Raw genomic sequence first — 23,057 nt, forward strand, 5'->3', positions numbered from 1 at the left:
AGATACAGCAGCATGTGGGGTAACTGGACACCCTCCATTGTAACCCAGGGTGGTGTGTGGAGCATGTTGTGATGAGGAGTGGTACTGTCAGGGCTAAGTTTAGCTCAGGACACAGTGGGGCTCAACTCTGCTCACAAATATCAGCGGGGTAGAGCGAAGGGCGAGAGAGGTGTTTACTGCAGTTATATAGGAACTGATGTTTGAACTGGAAGCAGAAAGATGATGACTCTTCTGACAGCTCAGGACTCATTTTGACTTGCTTTCCCAAAAAGTGCTTTAAAGTCACACTTAATTTTACACAAAGCCCAGTGTTCTCATTGCAAATATTTTCTTATTCATTTGTGGTTTTCTAGGGTCAGACTCATTTTAGCTTGGACTTCAAATTTTAACAGCACCCGGTTCACACCCCCATAGAAGTGAGGCTTACATTACAGGAAATTTAGGACACAAAGGCTTTCAGGGACTAAATGCAGGTTTCTTGGACTCTGCTGTTTCACGTTTAACAGCTTCCGTTTAACTCTTTAGAGTACACCAACTGGAGTGATATGCAACACCAAACTTCTGGAGGTGGAGTCCAATCAGTGTAGGTACTGCACACAAAAACTGAAATTACTGTCATACATGTCAAATTTGAGGCTAAGAAGTACCACTTCAAAGCTTGTATCCTCGCGGCAATCATGTGAATCCATGTCTGCCCAGAGTCATACTGTATACAATAAAGACTAGATCAAGAATATTTTAATGTGTTTTGTGTTGGCTAAGGACACTGAATGGTTACACTGACCATTGACCGTCAATTTTCACCCATTAATTGAGAACAAGGAAGCACTTGTGCCAGGGCTGTTACTGATGTGAAGGCATAAAAATGGTTGACAAGTGAGTTAAAGAAACTGGATTGTTGAAGTTTGTGTTAAAAAAAAGAAAAGAGAAAACAGCACAAGTAATGACTTGAATCTATTTGCTGTACAAATCTACATAACAAAAACAATGCTCATATACAGCTTAAATCAAATTTTACTTCAAGTCTCAAACAGTAAATTGAAGATGATTAAACAACTTTTATAAGTAGTGGCTAAGTGTCAGTTGAAAAGTCATCGTTTCTAATCAAAAAGCCAATAATTACTCAAACAGGACATTGTATGTGTACAGTCAAAAAACAAAACGGGGACATAAAGTAAAGAAATTTAAGCTTAAGCCTGACATTGATTCTAGTAAACAAACAAAATCATTTCAAGACTACTGAAGTAAAATCAAGAGTGTGAAGATCATAAGCAACAACCCCCAAATCAAAATACACCAGAAAAATGCTGGCAGTAAAATATAATGGTATATGTCATAAATACCCTATAATAAAGCACTGTGTTACTTCAAAGATACAACTGAAGCACCAGAAAACAAATGTAAGCAACAACACTTCCATAATATACAGGCAGGTAGGGATTGTAATGAGGGACATTTGTGCAGACCACCCAGCAGAAAAGATCTTGAGATCTTCTCATGTGTTCCAGTGTTGCATCTGTTGAATCAGAAACCTGTGCACATACAGACAAAATTTACTTTACCACAATTAGAAGACAACACTACTGATGGTTTGGTGTCAGCTGAAAATACATTGCTGAACTTTCTTACCAGCGATCATTACCAGCGTTGTTGGTTCGGTCCTCGGTTGTACGGCACACGCTGGCGCATCACTCGCATGTTTCGGTACTTAGACATGATACTGTAACTTTTTCTGAACACTGGCCTCTGATTTGGGAAAGGACGTGGCACTAGGCTCTCCTTGAAAAGCACAAAAAAAAAAAAAAATCCAAAGAGTATTCAATGAGAAAACCATTAAAAAAAATATTTCCCTTAAAAAGTCAAGTGATGAGTCGGAAAAGGTTGTTCTTACCATGAGTGGTCGTCTTATATTTCCGGACATCTCAGGACCTGGTCTCCTCGGACCGCCAATGAACTTTGGTCTCTGTAAAATACAACAGTGAAAAAGAAGTTATCCTTATTTATTCACAACACATTTAACATAAAGCCAACCAGAAGTACAGTGTGCAAAAATCAAAATGTAGAAATCACCAGCATATGTACTTTGTAGTTACACAGAGCAGTGTTCTGCTGCTGCTGCTGCTGCAAAAAAAGAAAAGCTGCAATATTTGAGAACATGAAAAGGGTGTAATTTTTGCACCCCTATATGTTGAAATTCTGAAATGCTATTTGGCATTTCTACCTCTATCTGTGGTTTAATTTATTTTTCTTTAGCTTCTATTCTATTTTATGAAACATTTGAATAAGATGAAACATTTAACCACTGTGATTTTTCAGTAATCAACTGCATAAAAACTCTCCACAGTCAAACACAGTGAGCATTTCACTGACCTGCATGGGTCCTAGTCCTGGTCTCCTGAAGGGTCTCCCAGATCTGTAGGTGTCCTGCATCACATTGAATGGCCTGTAAAAAAATAAACAAATGAGAGATAAGATCAGAAATAGAAAACTGCTGACATATACCTAAGAGCTCACATATGGTGAACACTGGACTTTCTAATGAACAAGAACCTTCCTTTAAAACTACAGCCTAAAAAGAATCTAACCTGAAAATCCTCTTATCCAAATGTCCCCGTTTTCTGTCTTCAATTGCTGATCTGGAATCATCAGTCTTTGAGAGTCTGTTGTTGGATGTGACATCAGCATCTGAACTCCGTTCTAAATAAAACAGACACCAAAATCTGTAGTTGCAACTTAAAGCATTAAAACTAAACACAGCCAAAACAGCAAGACATATGAAATTAAGATATCCAAAAGAAAATGCACCGTAAAATAATTTTTATTGCAGTAGACAAAAATGAGTTTATCTACCTGTCTTTGATTTTGGGCTGCAGTCTTTTGGAGGTGAGTCATCCTTGGAGGATGAGCTCGGCCTGGGGGGCCAATGAGAAAGTACAACAAGGTCCCGTTTCTCTATGGGAGAAGATCTGTGGAGAAAGTCACACAGGCCGTGTTAAGGACATTCCTACAATGACACAGCATCAGGTTTGTCAGTGTACAAACATCTTGATTGTGAAGTTGGATACATTAACATGTCATTCAAGTTATTACTGTTCAAAGAAACGAGCACATAAAACAAACGTAAAACCTGTCAACTCTTAAAGGAAGTCCAATTTAAACCAGTAAGCAACAGCATTGTTTTGCAGGCAGATAAATGATCATAAAGCCACGCATCACACATGGGTACTTACAAAAACCATGGCATGTCCATGCTCCTTTACTCCTATTTTTGTACCCTGAATCAATCTGAGCTCTCTTCATTTACTCAGTGATTGTTAGAGCAGGGAAATCTTGGGTAGGACTTTTTAAGATATCGGTTTAGATCACATCACTGAATCTTCTATCATCCCTCCCTCAGAAGCGCAGGACATTGCCTTTGTTGAGTTCAGTGGTTTTTATCATGTCATTCTTAATTTTTCCTTTAATCGTCTTCCATCATTTACAGCATTAAAGGGTTTCACATCAGAAGAAAGAAAATGGAGGATTGAGTAACCCAGACTTCTGTAGATTGGAATAGAATGGCTGAACACATAAAGGCAGGGGATAATGTCAGCTTCTTCTCCAAAGCTGCATGGTGGTATTAAGAGATGATCCAGTGTTTGTCCACAGACAAGTCCAGGTCAATATGTGATTTTCCAAGCACTTTGCACAACCCTCAAGTGAGATTTCTAGTCCTTTAGCTCTCCTGTACTATTGTGGCTGTTAGGTATGACTCAGGAAAAGGCACGAAGTTAACATGTATGAGCATCTGATTGGTTCTGCAGTTAAAAAAAAAAAAAAATGCAGGAAGCTAGAGTATTGCTGTTTTCTTCTTGTGTAGTATCAATTACAGTGAGAGACGAAATAGCAAAAATGAATTTGAAGAGATGTTTGTTCCATCACGAGGCAATGTCTTCACTGAATGGCGCACAGATTTGGATTAGACTTGGATTTAAGATGCATTAGCCTTGTAGATCACCTACTACACATTTCGAAGACCTTCATTATATTTTGGTCACATGTCAGATTAGAACTGACCACAGAACATGCTGACCCAAGTCCAGTCAAAATGATTTCACCGATTTGAATATCACGTTGGCAAAAAGCAGACTGATGGTGATGGTGGTGGTTTGATTGCAATCTGTCCTCTCATTTTGGCCTTGTATACTATAAATCCATTCATTTAAGATGCTTTGTTTATCCACTTGTGGTTCCTTTTTCAATCTTTTCAGACTCTCAGAACTTCAGCTGAGTTCTCAGCCACTTCATACATAACCTCTTTCCAGCAATTTCAAATGACACATCAATGCCAATATGTTTCAGGGGTGACACTGAAGTGGCCATCTAGTATCTCAAGTGTCTCTGGGTTGACTGAATCACCCTTGGTGTCGTTCATCAAAACGCTTCAAGAAAATCTCCATTTTAAGAGTGTTGTTAATATTAGAAACGGTCTCAAAGCTTCTGTAAAGTTTTTATGACTGCCGTAAGGCTCATAACTCCAGTATTTAAGATGCATTGTATGAAATGCAAGTAGTATCAGTTGAGATCCTCTTCAATTATTGATGCAACGTTTCACACTTCAGTTGGTGTCGCACCAATGTGTTCTATTCAGATGAGAATCCAATTTCCACTTCGGTGTAAAAGACAAATCAGGGATTTCTACATCTATAGCAAATGTGTACACAGATATGCATCCGATGAATGTGATAACACTTCCTGTGACTGATGTGCTCTTAGCTCTCTGTGTTGATCTGTTTAAGCTATTTCAATTCTATAACCACAGAGGAACTTACTGAAGAGATTTAATCATTGGTAATTTGGTGAGCACAGCAATGTTGGAAATGTCAATCTCTGCATGACTTGTTTAGAAGTTTATCAGCAAAACTCATGCTCTCTTCCTCTTCATCATCCATCTTGAACATGTTGAGATTAGACCAAAGTGCCATACTTAACACTAGTTTTGTTTTTAACTTTCCAATCCCATGTTTTTGTTAACGCTTTAAACAATCTCCATTCAGCTTTGGACTTCCATTTCATCCATTTCTTTCCCATGGTCCACGTATCGCTGACATGTTGTCTTTTAAGAGGTACAGTATGGCAATTCCAGCTTAGGCCTTTTTTAGTGCAGTCTTCTCCTTGTCCTTATATTATGTATATGGATATGCTGCTTTATAGGAAATGCTGTAACCTCAGGTTTGCTTTTGTTTTCTACCAAGGACAGCGGGGTCGTCCCAAAATGCTGGAGACCATTTCTTTCGTTCTTAAGGGACTCAGTGGTGACTCACTGAGGAATCCTTAAACAGCAAACATCAACAAAATTTTCCACTCCCCTCATAAAAGTGCATTAAACATTTGCCAAGGTTTTAAAAACAGACTGCCTTTAGTGATATGCTGTGCAACTCAGCACTTTCTCCTCAGCCAACTTGATAGGAAGACATTTTGCATCATAGGCAGCACATAGACAGGGAGGCCTTTCAGAAGGTTTGAAGCTTTGCATCAACTGAATCAGTGTTGCCCATTTAGCCCAGCACGACATCTCCATTTTCCACAGCTGGCACCCCCTTCACATTGAGACATTGTGTCTTGACCTCCTAATCATCATCAAGCCCCTGCGAACAGTGCTACAAGGAATATACCATACCTGTGTTTGTTCAAGGACCGACGGGACTCCACCTGTTCTTTGCTTGTGTCAGAGTCTCTTGAAGACTTGCTGTCATTGCCTTCTTCACTGGGGGGTGACTGTTGCGGTTCTTCTCTCCTTGGTTCCAGATTTTTTAAAGGAACTGGATTTGACTGGAAACGTTTCTTCCTGATAGCAAGAACTGAACTGATGTTTCCCGGTGAAGTGGTGTCGCCCAAGCGAGGCCTGGGTCTCACTGATGGAGGTATTCTGAGTCTCATGAGAGACTCTGCTCTGATGTGTCGGTTCTTAAGAAGGTAACTTTTATCCCTAAGAGACAAAGGTTTACCACCAAATGGCCTGGGAATGCTGAGGAGCATGGGTCTCTCTCTCCTGGAATATTTTGGATTGCCATGCTCCAGTGCCAGGTCCGAGGGGGGCATGCTGATGTCAGACATCCTCCTCTTGCGGGGTCCTGCCACTTGCCTCTCTTGTGGGCTTCTGTGGTACGATGATGATTGTGATGGACCTCCTTTCCATGAGGGGGATCTGAAAGGGGGCAGGTGAGGGACATCTTGTGCCCTCTCTCTACTGTGGGATCTGCTGCCTTGCCTGTCAACTGGACCCCGCTGCCGCCTGGACTCTTGCTCAGATGACCACCTGCATATCCATCAAACAATAGAGAAATCATTACAATGATAGATCCATTGCCATGTTAAGTGGGAGGCGGAACTTTTAACTTTTATCTTAATGCAGCCCCTTTATAATGCCATGACAGAATGAAACAGGCAGCAGAAGAACATTTTCACTGAGTAATTACAGATGTAATTACAGATGGCAGGTGAAACCACATTTACATCAGACCCCCATTATTCCCCACTAACAACTATGGGTTGGGGCAGAGTAGAGGTTATCAATATGACCCCTGTGAGTGGGAGGACTGGGCCAGCTTCAGGCCTCCTCCATAATTTTACCCAGCTGGGATTGCTGCTTCATTCTTGTACCTCTCTGGACATGGGCCTCTCCCATGCATCTCTCTAGGGCTCCTCTGTGACCCAGAGGGCCGGTGGTCTCCATTGTGTGGATGACAGAATGCTCCCGCTTCATTCCACCGCTTCATGCCATGACCTGAGTGCTCATATGGCCTTTCCCTGTACGTCCCACGAGGATCCTGACTGCGCTGCTCCTGATGGGGCGAAGCTGGCTGCCTTTTGGGGCCTCTATATGACCCCTGGTATGCTTGTGTAGAACCTGGCCTCCTATCACCTGGCAGACTACGAAAATGTCTTGGGGAGGGTGACCTATGGCCTGGGGGGTGGCCATGGAAAGGTGGGCCTCTATGGCCTGGGGAACTTTGTCCAGGGCTGCGTGAGGATGACTGATGCTGACCATGGGGGGAGCGGCTTGGCCTAGATGGTGAAGGCCTCCTCTGGTTATGACGTGGTTCCATTTTTGGAGGGTAAGGTTGAAAGGAATCCGGATTTGGAGACCTCCAGTGATTAAAACGTGGCTCCCTTTGCTCTCCCATCAGGGGGACTCTCTTTACAACTGGGGGTCTTCCTCTGCCTCTGGATTCTCTCCAGTGGAAAGGGCTCTTTACTGTGTAGCCTTGTGCGTCTTTTCGATTTTTGTGGTTGGGGTTGTAATTCCCATCACTTGGCGCAACGCTATGACCATCTCCATAGGGTCTGTAGGACACATGAAGAGCAGAGAAAGGGAAATTACAATATTTGCTACTTTTGATAAGTTCATTTTGAGAAACAACAAGCAGTATAGGTATTTTATAATTATTATTACACAGAACAAATGGCTTAACAACCATGAAGATAACATCCAAGTATCAGAACCTGCAGTATTTAAGTGGCAAGTGCACACAGAAAAACAAAACTATAAAATGTCAGAAATCAATAGGGGTGCCACAATTTTGATTGCATATTGGATGTCAGAAGAAATTACATCACAATTTCAACCTTAGATATCAAAGGTGGAATCAAGGATGTAGCCACACCCCCAATATGACTTCTCGCAGGTGCGTCAAGAGGGGAAAAATATATATATGTGTTGAGGTGTGGCAAGTCAACGTGGCCTCCTCTAACCTGAATCTGCAGCTAGTTATAAGACACTGTGGCAATTGCTGATATAGAAAATTAACTGAATCCTCTCTTGAAATCATAAGTATGGAAAATTTTTCTTTCCCCCAGACATAACTTTCACATTATCGATAAGAAAACTACAGTTTGTAAGCTTTGTTATGCACGTGTAGCATACTCCACAGGCAACATGACAAATATGTCAGGACATCTCCACAGATATAATAAAAAATATCTTAATCATAGAAACAATTCTGTTAACACAGTCATCTCTTACATCCTCATTTAGAGACAAACTCCCACAAAATTCAACGCACGCTAAAGTAATCACTTGTTCTAGCATTGGACCTTATGTGACCTTATTCAGTGGTGGAAACCTTTAAAAAATGTAAGCATTTAATTAGTTCACTGCAACAATGCTATGAAATGCCAGACAGGTCACATCTTGCCACAAAGGTATTGCCCTTCATGTGTGATAATTCTCCAGTTAGCAATTTACAGTTTACTGGTAGAACAGGTTATTGCCATTATATTGTTGCTAAATTAAATTTCGTCACAACGAAAAAAAAAAAAAAAAAAATTATAATAATAATTTAAAGTAAATAAAATTATTGGCAGATAAGGGATATCAAATGACATTACCTGGGCCGTATGCGTGGTGGTCCAAAGTGTGGTCGGACCATCTTTGGAAATGAACAAATCTATGGATAAACAAGAAGCCATACTCAGTTCACATAAGACTTTAAAGAATACACTATTTGCCTGCCTACACTACATAGATGAGGCACATGACCAGGCGTTAAATATGTACTTGTGTTGTTCTTGTGTTTTTAGTGAGTCAGTTTCTCTAACTGTTCTTATTTACCTTGTCTGTTTAGTAAAAGTTTAAAGCTTAAACATTAGTTTATATCTGCCAATGTCTATGAAAATGCCACCATAAATCTCAAACTATGATGCATCCATGCAAAAGCCCTTTTATATTTTAATCAACAATAACGGTAATAATAATACATGTTAAAATGCAGTTTAAACGTTTAACTTTAACAGTAAATGGCAATGGATTATCCTTAAAAGTATTTAAAAAAAATAATATAAAATCGGAATCTGGAATATTTTATATTACTATACATTAGAAGTAGAAAATTTTAATTGTGAATTAATCAAATGATCAAAACGCCAAGAAATGGCACAAAGAGAAAAGAAAAGCATGAACTCAGCAGGGATAACAAGATCAATCGGGTTTAATTTAATCAGTCGTGTCTCAGATAAAAATAACATCTGGTACTGTAGAACAGCGATCTGTCAATTATTTGGAAAGTCTTCACTGTACAGGGGACACGCCATTTTCTATTGACTTCAGCCTTAAAAAAGAAAACCACTCAAATAGTTGTATCTGTCCTCAGTGGGTTATCTAAGTTAGCCAGCAGTAACCAGACACGGCTCTGTAAGAAGGCCGTCATGGGAGGCCGAGGCTTCGGTTTCAGCTCTGATCGGTCTCCAATTTATAGGAGAGCGACACACACACACACACACACACACACACACACACACACACACACACACACACACACACACACACACACACACACACACACACACACACACACACACACACACACACACACACACACCAGCTGCTTTAGTGCCTGGCCTTGGTTTATATTTAGTAACACAGACACGCTAATTCAGGCCGAGCTAACCAGACCAGTTCAAGCTGAGCTAACTAGCCGACTGTTATGCTGGTTTGTAAAGCTGCTCCTACAACAATTTGGTTAGCGGGACATCTTAGTGATGAATAAATGGCAAAAAGTCAAATTTATCCGACCACATCCACAATTTTAAAAGACTAATTACTTACCAAAACGGCCGTCGACGGAGGCGAAGATAAGAGCGACTGCGACACAGATTAGCTGCTCTTCTTCGGCTGACCTCCGGACTCTTCACCGCCCCCTGCTGTCCGGAGGGAGGACTGCGCATGCTCAGAGTGCAGGGAGACCGTCTGCCCTCTGTCTGTCCTCTCTGTGTCCACTCTGTGTCCACTTAGACCAGCTGTCTGCCCTTTGTTTGTCCTCTCTGTGTCCACTCAGACCAGCTGTCTGCCCTCTGTCTGTCCTCTCTGTGTCCACTTAGACCAGCTGTCTGCCCTCTGTCTGTCCTCTCTGTGTCCACTTAGACCAGCTGTCTGCCCTCTGTCTGTCCTCTCTGTGTCCACCCAGACTAGCTGTCTGCCCTCTGTCTGTCCTCTCTGTGTCCACTCTGTGTCCACTTAGACCAGCTGTCTGCTCTTTGTCTGTCCACTCTGTGTCCACTTAGACCAGCTGTCTGCCCTCTGTCTGTCCTCTCTGTGTCCACCCAGACCAGCTGTCTGCCCTCTGTCTGTCCTCTCTGTGTCTACTCTGTGTCCACTCAGACCAGCTGTCTGCCCTCCGTCTGTCCACTAAGGCCTGCGGTCTGTCTTCTCTGTGTCCACTCAGACCAGCTGTCTACCCTCCGTCTGTCCACGCAGACCTGCTGTCTGCCCTCTGTCTGTCCTCTCTGTGTCCACTCTGTGTCCACTCAGACCAGCTGTCTGCCCTCTGCCTGTCCTCTCTGTGTCCACTCTGTGTCCACTCAGACCAGCTGTCTGCCCTCTGCCTGTCCTCTCTGTGTCCACTCAAACCAGCTGTCTGCCCTCTGTCTGTCCATTAGGACCTGCATTGTGTATTTATTTATTTAACAATGTAAGTATGCCCATATGGGCCCAAGATCACAAAGCTAATGCTTCTGTATAGCAACAGGATCAAATGAGTCCCAGGTTGAAGAGAAGTAAAGTGTCACAATTCAGGTGCTCCTGCATGGTCACAAGTCTTCCTTCTTGGAGAGAAGGTTTTTCATCTATACCACACTACTACATATCTTAGGCAACATAGGTTCATATTTATTAATTGGCACTCAGTAGAATCTGTAGGTATCTATGGTTTGGCCCTATTTGTACCTATAGCAAGCTCTGTAAGGGTTCAATACAATCATCAATCAATCAATAAGTTGCTCATCTTCTTTTTCCTTGATCAAACATCGGAGTCTACTGAATCCTCTTTATTTCAAAGTGGCCAGCTCACAGATCACACAATCTGATTTCTTTCTTCTTCTATGCACTAGAAAACCCAGTCCTAAACCTCTTTTTATGTTTGTAATGCCTGTAATGCTAATGTCATCATCATTTATCAGGGTTGTCTGTTTAATAGCACAATGACATATTCACACACCAAGAAGAGAGCACAACACAAAACAGAATTCCCTTTTATGAATTTTATTGTTTCGGATAACATTATCATGACCATGCTAACCATGCACAATATATACAGAAATTACACGACTTAAAGAGTTAATCTGGCTGTTAGAGTGCCTGGAGAAAAGGGTACGAGTAGCTTTGAATACTTTTGGAAGTGGTTGTATTAATTACTTCATTACTCATTTGCTCTCCATCAGATGAGTCCTATTTGCAAAGATGTGGAGCATCTGTTGAATCTACTTTGTAAAATATCCAGAAAATCCTATCTTTTAAATGTTATATGTTACTACATGGCTAGTTTATTCAAGACAATCCATAAAGTCTTGGTAGGCTATGCCCTGTCCGAGAAACAGTCTCACTTCATACAGTAACAGGCTAATGCGTACAAGCTGTTGGTATAATTGTTTGCAGCATGACGGAAATTATGTGTTTCAAATCAAGGTTCAAGTATACCAGGACACATACAACAAGTCCAGCGTTCAAACAGAAAGGATAAACTTCAGCAACCAGAGGACTGTAAAATAAAGTACTGACCAGTCCCCCACTAAGCAGCTCCACTGAAATTACATTTAAACATGACACATAAAAGGAAACATTGCAGTTTTTAATAATTTTATGAATCGCTCAACGGTAAGTAATGGGATATTATTCCCATACAACCACAGGGTGCAACATGTTAGACTTAGAAAAAGTACAGCAAACAGCATCTCAGTAGCTACAGGGGATATTTGTAGTTTGGTTGCTCAGCAGATATCCCTGCACCAGTGCAGTGTAGTCGATACCCATTCATCCAAGCCTAAGAACGGTGCTCTATGTTTGATAGATTAATGCATCCATTAGCTTTGTGCCAAGAAAAACCCTCACAGAAAACATTTTAAATGATAAGACGTTGAAGTTGCTGAGCTCTTAGTATTTTACATGTTAATCAATAGAATGATTGGAAAAAAGCAAGATGTCTTGCCATTGAAATACACTTTAATATATGCATTTCTTATATATTTTCCCAAAAGTCCAAGTTAATGACTCACTATGTAGCAATCTACCATTGTTTCTGTTGATACAATGATTTTTATTATGCGTAATAACATTCAAGTTGCCAGCTTGAACTTCTTTCTCACTTACATGCGGTTGGAAAAACCCAGTCCAAGTAAGTTAAAAAAAAAAAAAAAAAAGAATAAATGGAATAATCTCATTTCCAAGAGCAGAAAATGTGCATTGATAATCTTACAATCAGACCTAACTTTAAACCCACTACCTTCCAGCTAAATGAATTATCTGTACATGCAGGAAGAGAATTTTTGACATATTACAATTGGGCTTTCATCTAAATGAAGTGATGCCTTCCAACACTGAATTCATTACAGGGAAAACAGAAAGCCTGTGATACAAATGCACTTATGGATGAGGAGGCTATAGTACCAGAAACGGAGCTGAACTTGGACCAGTTATGGGTCTGTGCAAGGAGTATTAAGATTTCTTACCACGCTACTGTACATTAGCAATAGCATGTTTGCTAAATATCTATCATTTATTGTAATTATTTGACATATCTAGACACGCCTTTGATCACTGTCATGTGCTCATATTACATAGATTTCAGCAAATAATCAAACACAGTCTCTGACCCATGTTGTCAATTGTCACTTGCTATGTGATTATAATATATGAGAAAATTTGTTCATATTGCAAGTCACAGTTTACAGTTTTATTGAAGTCAATCTCTATGGCTCTATTCCCATAAATTTATCAACACAGGGGCACACACTCAAAATGTGGCATACCTGTGAAGAAAGAGAAAGACTAAGGGGCTACTGGATGCTAAGTTTATTTGAGGATGAAGATTTCATCCCAATAATCTTTGAGTCTGATATGGCACTAACAACACCATCAATGAGATTATTGTTGCAGTTGCCTACGTTGACATCAGAGGACAGTTTTGGGTAGGCGATGCTGCCTGTCAGGTCCATCAGATCTTCTAGGGCTCGGGTATGACTCATGCTACTGAGCTGGACTTCATTGACTGGTGAGAATTCAGGGATTGAAATCAGTTCTTCTTTTGAAGCTGGGCTGAAGTATAACAATTAAAACAGCGGTTACTTGTAACATTCTGGTCCTTGTGCAGATTTATGGAAACGTCAAATCAACTTGTCTCAGCTCAGAATAATAAAGGTTAACTGATGACTCACCTGACCTCCATGGACTGCACCCCATCACATGACCCAGGCCCCTTTACATCTAGTGGCTCCAGCTTAATGATCGGTGGTGATAGGTGTCCCACAGGTGGGGGTGTCACTGAGGCTCTAATGACCTCCACCTGAGGTCCTTGTTTAACCTTCTCCACAGTGGCTGACGTATTCAGGTTTTGTAGTTTGCTTTTGTCATCAGTTAGGTGGCTGCTCTTCAGGGCACTTCCTTTGTCCTTCACTCCTCCATTCATCACAGCACCCTCCTTTTGGTCGGCTTTGGCGTCTGCTTTTGACTTAGTTGACTCTTTGTTGTTCATTTGGTCTGTGGCTTTAACGTTTGCTTTGTGCTGCTTGATTACATTTACTTCCACTTCTCTCTCCTTCTGCTTGAGGACACTGGCTTGGGTTTCTTTATTGAGCTCATCACTTTTGTTAGTGTTCAATGTCTTATCAGGAACACTGAACGATGATGTCACTGGAGTGTTGTTTTTGATTTGCACACTCTTCTGACTTTCCATCTTTGCTGCTGCTGCTTCTGTTTTTACACAATCCTTCTTATCGACCTGGATTGTGACCTGCTCTTTAACCTGAAACTCAATATTTTTGGATGGTTGCTGGTTCACCTGAGCAATAGTTTGAACAGTCTTTACATCCCCTGGAGAGAGTAAGAAAAAATGGGTTTCACTTTATCTGGAATGTCCAGTTATGTCTGGAATGTCCTGAATGTCACACAACTGTAATTTTGTCCCAAATTAAGATTCAACTTGAGTGTACTCCTGCTGACCCTGGCAAAGTGTCACCATTGTTTTATTTTGCATCGGCGAATGTGTGACACAAATGATACCAAATAAGAGCATTGGCTCAACTCTGTACACAAATGAGTAGAGAGTTAACACAGGGAAGTTCAAATAGAGTGTTTGTTCATACTTTACATAGAAGTCTCCTACAGGGAGAGTACCAAGTAATTCTTCCAAGGGCATTTTCAAGAGCAGCTAATTTTACAGCCAGCTCCCATGGTGCCTTATCAGCACCAGAAGTATAGTCCTTGGCTGCTACTCCTATTTCCACAAAATAGCCACCAAAAGGGTTTTTGATGCCCACTAAAGGACAAACAATATAACAATGCAAGATTCATTTCTGTTAGACCAACTGAAGTTGATATAGACAAGGAACATTGCTGTTCATCATTCTAAACAGCCAAAACCAAAGCATCAGCATTATGGGATAACAAGACAGTAATAAGGATACTGTAAAGAGATTGCCATCATCCCCTTGCGAGATTTCATACAAGCCAACTCATAAAAAAGATCTCTGCAGTGCATGCTAAAAAGAAGCTAATAAATGGATCACAAACCGCACATCCTGTTTGCATTTTAACAGCTGCAAGGCAAGCGAGGGGCAGGGTGAGCGCAGGCAGCAAGCAAACTCAAGTATTCGCTGGGTGACTACTAACCTGGTGGTGACTTCGTCTCCACCTGTTCCTGAGCAGAGATGATCGAGTCAATGTTTGTATTAATCAGGAGACAAAACCCAAGTACCACCAACAGCAGAATTTAATAAAGATAATAGCAGGAAGTCAGAAGTTTAATAAATTAATGTTAGAAAAAACAATCTTGATCACATAATCAGCAGGATGCTTAAAGGAAGCAGGTCTGTACGAGAACAGAAGGTGTCTCTTACAGTACCTTCAAGTCAGCTTCACCCTTCCTAGTTCTCTTCATGATCTCTTCAATTCTCTGCAAGAAACAAATCATCATTCAATCACTATGTGAACATTACAGAATTTTGATTGAAAATTTTGATTTGCAACATGCAGTCTGCATGCAGTGAGTGCTTGGACTCTCCTTTCTGCAGGTTTGAAATAACCTTTTTTCTCAGTTGTCTTTCCTCCTCTTCCTGTTGCGTCTGCAGTTCTCTGTCTTGCCGTTGACGCTCTGCATCCTCCTGAGCCTGGACTTTGGCTTGTTCTCTCTGTCAAAATCCAGATGAAATATTTCTGACCAAGACTGATGACAGCAGTGAGTTGACACAATTTCACTCGAGACTAATTTATAATAGTCTCTGACCTCTTTGTCCATTGGGATCTGTAGCTCCCTCTCCTGGTCGTCTTTCTTCAGCCTGTGACCTTCTTCCTCATTTTTCTCCTTCTGCTTTGCTTGTTGAGCCTCTTTCTGTTGCTGCTCCTGCGCAAGTTTCTTCATTAGCTGCTCCTCCTTTCGTCTGATTTGCAAATACATACACACATTTAAACCCATGAATTTCAGTTTCTAGCTAATTCTATCTCCAGCTGATGATGTAATCAGTGAACCACCTCTCATCTTCTTCTTGTTCTCGTCTTTTCTGTTCTAGTTCCTTCTGAGCTCGAGCTTGGCGCCTACGCTCTGCCAGCAACCTGGTAGCCTCCTCTGCGTTTGTTGTGCCAGCTGCCACTGCCACCTTCCCTGTGGATGTGCACGGTGCTACTTCTGTCACACGCAGAAAGACCGAAGTAAGAATCATTTAAACATTTTTAAAAATAAATGTGGAGTAAAGTAACAAACACCTTTTTTCGTGTCTCTGTCTTCAACGCTGCTCTGTGTCTTCAATGAGGAATCCACTTTGGGAGACATGTGGTCCTTAATGTCAGGGGACTGTCTTTTTTCAGACATGTCACCTTTCAGGTGCTTATCAGAGGTTTCACCTTTGGATGATCTTGTTTTAATGATTTCAGTGTTAACCCCATTCTTCTCAGTCTGTAGGGATGGATTTGTGCTGCTATTGACCATATTCCTGTTCAGTGACATCTCAGCTTTGGATTGTTCACTGTGTTTATCCAGCTTTTTATCTTCTGCTTTCTCGTCACTTGACATGTTCACATGATGTCTTGTAGGGGAGTTATGGTATTGATGTGCATTGCTTGGAGACTGGGCACGAATCTTAGATGCCAGCCTGTACACAGATAAAATAAGTTGCATGACATAACTAATACCACATGCCAGCCACTTCTGCCCACCTTTTAAATCAACGCTTACTTAGAAGTAACTGGGGAAGCCAAGTTCTTGGTGAGACTAGCAGGGGATTCGGATCTTCTCACAGGTGATCCACAACCTGGTGACGCAGTTCTTCTGTCTCTGCGCAGCCGTTGTTTCTGTAATTAGTGTTTTTAATGAGACATTCAAGCAATAAGTTCAAAGACATGATATGTTAGCTTGTCTAGTTATAAGGTCTGAGGACTCACCTTGGGGGTGTTGGGAGTGGACAAAGAGCCTCCCTGAAGTCCAGTTCTGCTGTGATCTGCAGCGTTGTTGGAGCCGCGGAAAGGTGACCTATGAGGACTGCAGGGTGCTGCATGATGACAAACATGATGCTAATCAAACAACATGAGGCTAGATAGCAAGTGAAAGTGGAATACATATACAGTAGCCAGGGGAGGCTTGTCCGGACAGTGTGTGCTGCATTCAGCTGAAGCTTACAAACTCATTTTCAAACTCATATCAGAAATGATATGGCAATACAAAGTACAAAAATATAAGCTGTATGTTTGATGAGAGAGTTTCCCTTTTCTCGTTGAAACTGCAGCAATCAGCTTTGACAGAAAAGCTGCAAACTTACAGTTCTCATGTAGAGAAGATATCTTAACATCAGATGTTAATCAGCACTTAAAATTGTGTATATTTACTTTTTTCAGCAATGGATAATAGTATATCATGATCTTTGTAGAGATCAACTCCCACTCAGCTCTGTAACACTGGCTTCTTCTCATTAGATTTGGCCTGACTGGGCAGGGTAAAATATTGAACACATTTGTCTTTCCACTGCCAATATGACAGTCACACTGTGCAATAGTTGGTAATTTTTACAAAAGAATCCCTGAGTTTGTATACTACAACGCAACATGCTACAATCACACACATTATGGATGTGAGCACTAATTCCACCAACAATTCCCACTGGTCCACGACCACAATTACAACAAATAATAATAAAAAAAAAACAATAACAACAACAACAACAACAACAACACAGACCATCAGCAAACTCATAATCACAATAGCAAAAGCGCTAAACATGGAAAGCATATTTTCTTGCCAACTCTTGGAACTTGTCATCCATTTGTCACCATCAGCAAAGAGTAATCCCTAAAGAGAGCAGTCATCTCAGTAGGATGTCTGCATCTATTTTAGTGCACATACTTCAATATTCTAGGTCATTTGCAATTAATCCCCAAAACTGTCTGATCCATGGACCAAGAGTCAGCACTGCTTAACTGTGTTCATTTTCAAACTCCAATAGATTTCATGCGCCTTATGCACTGTGATAATAATAATAATAATAATAATAATAATAATAATAATAATATCCCCTGTCTTGAACATAATTTTATTGTATCCAGTATCCTTAAGCCTGCTTGTAATTACTGGAACAACTAATCAAGAGTGTTATGTTGGAAGCACATGGTTAATATAACAAATATGTCACATAGGTATACGTGGCTGATGGCGGTGTGTTTAATCATGGACAATGTTTCTGCCAATGAGTTGCATTCTGATGTCATTTTCATACTGCAGAGTCTGTCTCATGACATGACGGGGGACGTTGAAAAGTCTGATGAGAGTGGTAGCCATTGTTTTGACCAGTGCTGGTATAATCACTACGAGCATTTCTTTTGTTCAAAGATAACTCAAAAATCTCATTCCAGCAGAGCACAAACACAGCAAACATAATTGAGCCTGCAGTACATACATATTATTGCATGTGTACAGTAAATCACAAGAAGATGAATAATCCAGAGCAACAGAGCGTCTTAGTTTACATGCATCAAAGAAAGACAACACGTTTTCCTGTGGTTTAAAGTAGTTTCAGCTTATCCAAAAACAAACCAACACAAATGTGGTTACTCTTGAATGAGGAGAGGAGGAGATAAATTGGGGAGGCAATGGAGGGAGGGGGTGCTTAACTTTACCAGATTCGCTGACAGCAGGAAGGGGGTAGGCAATGCCATGGGAAAAGGCGGAGGCAGCAGAGAAAGGGAGTGGGGCATTCTCACTGTCACCTATAGGCAGCAGGCGGAGCAGAGCAGAGCAGAGCAGACAGAGCATTATGAACTGTTTATCTGAGCACTACCTCATCCAGCTGTACACACCTGGATAGGAGTGCACATAACAGCAGGGAGGTTGTGCTGTACTGTCACCAGTCCGTAAGTCATTTATGTCATGATTAAAAGCTCGTGCAGTTTTCCAAGAATCTAAAATATCTACATCATATTTATATCTACATGTATGTGTATATATGTTTATTTAACAGACAGCAGTACAGCACAAATACTGTATGTAACTCCATCCTGCCTCTGCGGGAAACCAGGAACAGAGTTCTGCTCATGCGTAGTTCAGCAGCCCGGCTGTCAGCAATAATAAGGCCAAGAGAAAGGATCACACACACCCACACACAATCAGCTGTGTCTCCATGACTTACTCACATTGACTAGGATCTGTTACTGGGGGACTACTCTCACCGTAAGCAGAAATGGTATTTCTGCTTAAAATGCTGTGGTTTACAATGTTGGGACTTGCCTTTTATCACCACAAAGAAAACAAACTGTAAATGAATAAACTAATTTAAATCCCGAAAACACTAATCATACAATCATACCTCAACCACAAACAAATACACACTTTTCATAGCAATACCTCACAGAGATACTGCAAATTGCAGCCCCTCTGAGAAAAGAAAGCAATTATTTTTCCTTCAGTTTCAGGTCATTCACATTCATCTGGAACTCTCCCGTGTGTCCAGAATAACATTAGTTTGCAACAGTAAGACGCGTCCTTACCTCCTCCTGTAGGGCAGCCCCTGTTCCAGCGTTTGGTCCTCTGCTCCAGCTGGAGGCTGCGCTCAAGAGAGCGCTTCATCAGGGCCTCCAACCGCTCCTGAAGTGAACAGAGGAAATATCTTTTATTTGAATGCTGTCCCTTCTTTATAATATCATATATACTGTACATCACAGTCCAGCATAATGGCATGTTTCATGTATTTGTAGGCATTGAGCCTTTTGAATTTGTCCTTATAATCCTAAAGTCATATTTACACATTTTATACTAAAAGTGATAAAGTGACAAGAGGAAAGCTCAAATCTGTCCCCTGTAATTTACAGGAAATAAATGGGAAAAATCAAAATAAGCTTGGATCACTGCACATGACTGCATTTTCAAATGGCTGACCCTCTCCTCCTCCAGCTGCTGCCTCCTCTTCTCCTCCACTGCAGCTCTGCGGAGCTCCTCTTTCTGCCGCTGCTCCTCCAGCCGCCTCCAGCGTTCCTCCACTGTACGTTCATATTGCAGCCGAGCTCTGCGCTCCTTCTCCCTAATCAGCTGTTCTCTGGCCGCTGAGAGAGGTAAGACAATATTTTGACACAGGTTCTTGGGAAAAATAAGAGTTAATGAGTCAGTGTTATTGCCACTTTACTCCTGAGTGTGTCTTAAAGAGGCCAGGATATGCAAAACTGTAAAAGCCATTTTGAAACAACAATTTCATCACTACTTTTAAAACAAAAAAAAATTGTTGCTTGCTATAGTTAACTTATTTCTATATTTAAGGGTTTTGTATTTTATTCTGAATTAAATTTGAATCCAACCTACAGACTAAACCATGAGGATAGAAATATTTGTCTCTACAAGGAGTCAATACTTTAACTGCAGTATCCAGAGGATCAACTGTGACTGTGAGACCTACTTTTGTCGACTGTTCTCAGTTGCTGCCAGATTCTCTAAGGTGACAAAGCTCATCTTATCAGAAGCTCAGTGAACTCAAAATGAATCCTCTGATAGCAAGCAAAGCTCTTTACATGGCCAATGAAACTATCAGGACAAAAGAACTTTGCTGCAGAGGAGCAGAGAACTACAGGCAACTCAGAGCTTCAGAGTTCATAAAATCAGGCGCTTGTGCCAAACAAAATCAGGGCATCACCTACCCAGACTTCTTTCCCGCTCCTCTCGTCTCTCTTTGGCTAATCGCATCCTGTCATCGGTCTTCATATAACCCTCCACAGCTGAGAGATGAATGAAGATGAAGGCATCGAGGAAGAAAAACAAATGCAGTGGGAAATAACCCAAATTAAAGGGAAGAGACAAAGAAATCTATCAGGAGCAAACAGTGAGACTTACTTTGTTTACCTGCGTGGTTGTTATTGATGTTAGCTGCTAGGTGTGAGGGGGATGCGTGTCCATTTATCTGCAGCTTCCTCTCATTGTTGGAAGGAGCTGGAATCATCATGATAGTGGGAAACAGAACACATTCAGCTTTTTCCAAAGAGGCATGACATCAGCACCACAGTGCCAAACTGCAGCGTTGCTTTCTTACCACCAGAGGGGAACATTTCTTTGGCCTGTGCTAAGTGCATTATCTTGCAAAATGCCAAGCATCCTAATGCCAAAGGCAGAATGCAGCAGTAGGCAGGAGAGGGGTGTAAACTGTCCTTGATGTGGTAGTCACTCCACATATGCTGAATGTCACTTTTATTATTGCTGCCTATATTGCTGCTCTGAAACACACTTTTCCTGTAATATTAGAGCACACAGACTCCCATTATGATGTCTATAATGTTCCTCTAGAAATTAATAAATACTCCAAATGATTTTATCAACTGGTTTTGCAGTAAGTGATTTTCATCCGGATGAAACCACTCCAAGGAAAGTGTGAATTACGTGACAGAAGCTGAGGAGGATTACTCACTAGCTTTCCCAGTTCGGCCCGGAGAGCTGTGGCCATTTGTTGGAGATCTCTTGTCAGGAGGGAGTGTCAGGGATGGTGGTGTCATCTTTTCACCTGCCACAAAAAGCATATAAAATAATTTGCAGGGTATTAATTAACACATTCATCTATCCTTTTGTCACATCCATTTGTTAACCCACAACGGTTATAAACTGTGTGATAATGTGTGTGTGTGTGTGTGGGCTCGTCACCGATGAGAGAGATTGACACATCACACAATCTGGAACCCAGAGAGAAAAAGATGTTTAAATTGGCAAGAAATGTTCAAAATCAGTTTTTTTTATGAAATATTGAACACATAAAGCCAAACAAATGTTTAAAATGACTATAGTAGTTGTGATAAATTAAATGAATACCAAACAAATTTATCATGTAATAGGGACATAGGAGAAGGAAACAACTACAAAGTTAAATGGTTTATGACACAAAGTCACTTACGTTACTTAGAGTGAATCACTTTCTTTTGAGTCGGGGCTTTTGTGCACTGAAACCTGGCAGACAACTCTGGCTCCCACTTAAATGTGGTTTGGCAGTAATGGGAGCTGCTGCTGTTGTATTTCATTAAGCTCAATTCAACCTGAACTTTTATATTCAGCTGACTAAACATATCAGGCATTATTTTTACCTTTTAACAGTCATCATGTTCCATAATAACATATTTGAATGATTTTTTTAGTGGCCATGTGGGCAGTACATGTCTGATTAGCCAAGGATGTATTTACAATGACTTTTACAGCTTTGAGGGGAATGCTGCTCATACTATATCTCGATTATTTATCTCTACAGCTACTCTCTTCATAGCATAAAATTACTTTACTATAAAAATATAAGCTTGATCACCAAAATTACATTTACTTAAAACTAAAAGCTTATTTTCGGTTAATTTGTTTTCTCTTTTTTCAGAAGGTGAAAGGTTCAAAACTAAGCAATGAAGAGAAAGATTGGTTTTCATTTTGCTTTGCTTAAAAAAGAACAATAGTCCACTGCACAAAGTCTTCCAGTCTTCCTCTCTCCACGCAGTTTGAACCCTTTCATCCGAAAGGGTCGCGTCAACCCAAAAAAAACTCAATCATATTCTGCTTTTAAAAGACTTCAATCTATAATGTTGGTGTCTACATACAGTACATATGAGAGTGTACAGGGGCACACAAAGAGACACCTCTTCTTCTGTTTGGCTCAGATTATCTCGTGGCAATTAAAAAGACGAATAAAGAAACAAACAAGCGACACAAACAATTAATTCATTGGAAACAAAAAAATGTCTGGTCATCTCAGTAGCGGGCAGACCTGAGTCCAGTGAAAATAACCTGCGCAAGAATAAAAAGAAAGACGCCAGATCATCACTGCGCAGAGAAAGCGGTGCAAATGTCTGTTGCGTCATTCATGAGTCTGCGGCGCAGAAACAACAACACAGAGTCCGGAGCAATGATGCGCTCAGCCCCGGTGGTCTGCACATCCAGCTCGGTCTCACCTGGTAATGCGCTGGATGGTGCGGCTGCTTTGGCCATGGTAGCCGTCAGGAGCACGGTGCGGTTGAGATGTGCGGCCGGGCTGTCACCCAACACTGTCCGCAGTGATGCCGCTGCAGCACCGCTGTCCGCTCCTCTTTCCTCTCAGCAGACACACACACGCCCGGGCACCATTCAGCTGAGTGGGCTGAAGGTCGTGAGGTAGACCGTGGATGGCGCACCGACGGGCGGATGGGAGAGGGAGATGCTCCCGGTGGGACTGGAGCCGAGAAGATGGTGCGCAAACAGCCGAGTTTCGACCACAATCCGATCAATCGTGCGTCGCAGCGTAAACCCGCCCAGATACACAGTAACACACCCCCGGTGGATGGGGAGATTTCCTTAAACTAAAGGTTATGTCAGGCCTGTTAGTGTTAGACCAGTGTTTACACGTTTTGGATAACTGCACAAACATGTGTGCAGATGTTTAACGACAAAGACACATAGGCCCAGCAACATCATTTCACCACCTCAATTCTTCAAGGCTGATTTTCAAGTGATTTTTTTTATGGTCTGTGAGTATTTAGGGGTATTTAAGGATTCAGCTGTCGGCTGAAGGTTAAACATCAGCGTTTAAAACAAACAAATCTGCTTGGGGTGTCATAGATCCTAACTTTT

At 41.3% G+C, this 23,057-nt stretch overlaps 2 protein-coding genes across 4 annotated transcripts; both read right to left on the reverse strand.

Moving 5' to 3' along the window:
• Positions 1–936: 936 nt before the first annotated feature.
• Positions 937–9,654, reverse strand: LOC115054738 (serine/arginine repetitive matrix protein 1). Its single transcript, XM_029520093.1, has 10 exons — positions 9,587–9,654; positions 8,371–8,429; positions 6,643–7,326; positions 5,660–6,298; positions 2,851–2,966; positions 2,586–2,697; positions 2,371–2,443; positions 1,892–1,963; positions 1,630–1,779; positions 937–1,532 (listed from the first exon to the last, which is right to left on the reverse strand). The coding sequence occupies exons 2-9, from the start codon at positions 8,409–8,411 to the stop codon at positions 1,639–1,641; spliced, it is 1,878 nt and encodes a 625-aa protein (XP_029375953.1). The 5' UTR covers positions 8,412–8,429; positions 9,587–9,654; the 3' UTR covers positions 937–1,532; positions 1,630–1,638.
• A 1,430-nt stretch (positions 9,655–11,084) lies between these two features.
• Positions 11,085–22,687, reverse strand: map7d2a (MAP7 domain containing 2a). Of its 3 annotated transcripts, none has more exons than XM_029519435.1 (17): positions 22,403–22,687; positions 20,893–20,985; positions 20,334–20,420; positions 20,132–20,209; positions 19,383–19,546; positions 18,995–19,091; positions 18,128–18,217; positions 16,403–16,509; positions 16,197–16,312; positions 15,728–16,113; positions 15,497–15,650; positions 15,252–15,405; positions 15,052–15,156; positions 14,871–14,921; positions 14,639–14,666; positions 13,186–13,840; positions 11,085–13,066 (listed from the first exon to the last, which is right to left on the reverse strand). In XM_029519435.1, exons 1-17 carry the CDS (start codon positions 22,437–22,439, stop codon positions 12,808–12,810), a joined length of 2,661 nt encoding a protein of 886 aa, XP_029375295.1. In that variant the 5' UTR covers positions 22,440–22,687; the 3' UTR covers positions 11,085–12,807. The 3 variants fall into 3 exon arrangements, with proteins under 3 accessions (XP_029375295.1, XP_029375294.1, XP_029375296.1); XM_029519434.1 differs by having other exon boundaries at positions 20,325–20,420; XM_029519436.1 differs by lacking the exon at positions 18,128–18,217 and having other exon boundaries at positions 20,325–20,420.
• Between the last annotated feature and the right edge of the window lie 370 nt (positions 22,688–23,057).

This window comes from Echeneis naucrates, chromosome 14 (assembly GCF_900963305.1).
Source record: "Echeneis naucrates chromosome 14, fEcheNa1.1, whole genome shotgun sequence".
Lineage (NCBI taxonomy): Eukaryota > Metazoa > Chordata > Actinopteri > Carangiformes > Echeneidae > Echeneis > Echeneis naucrates.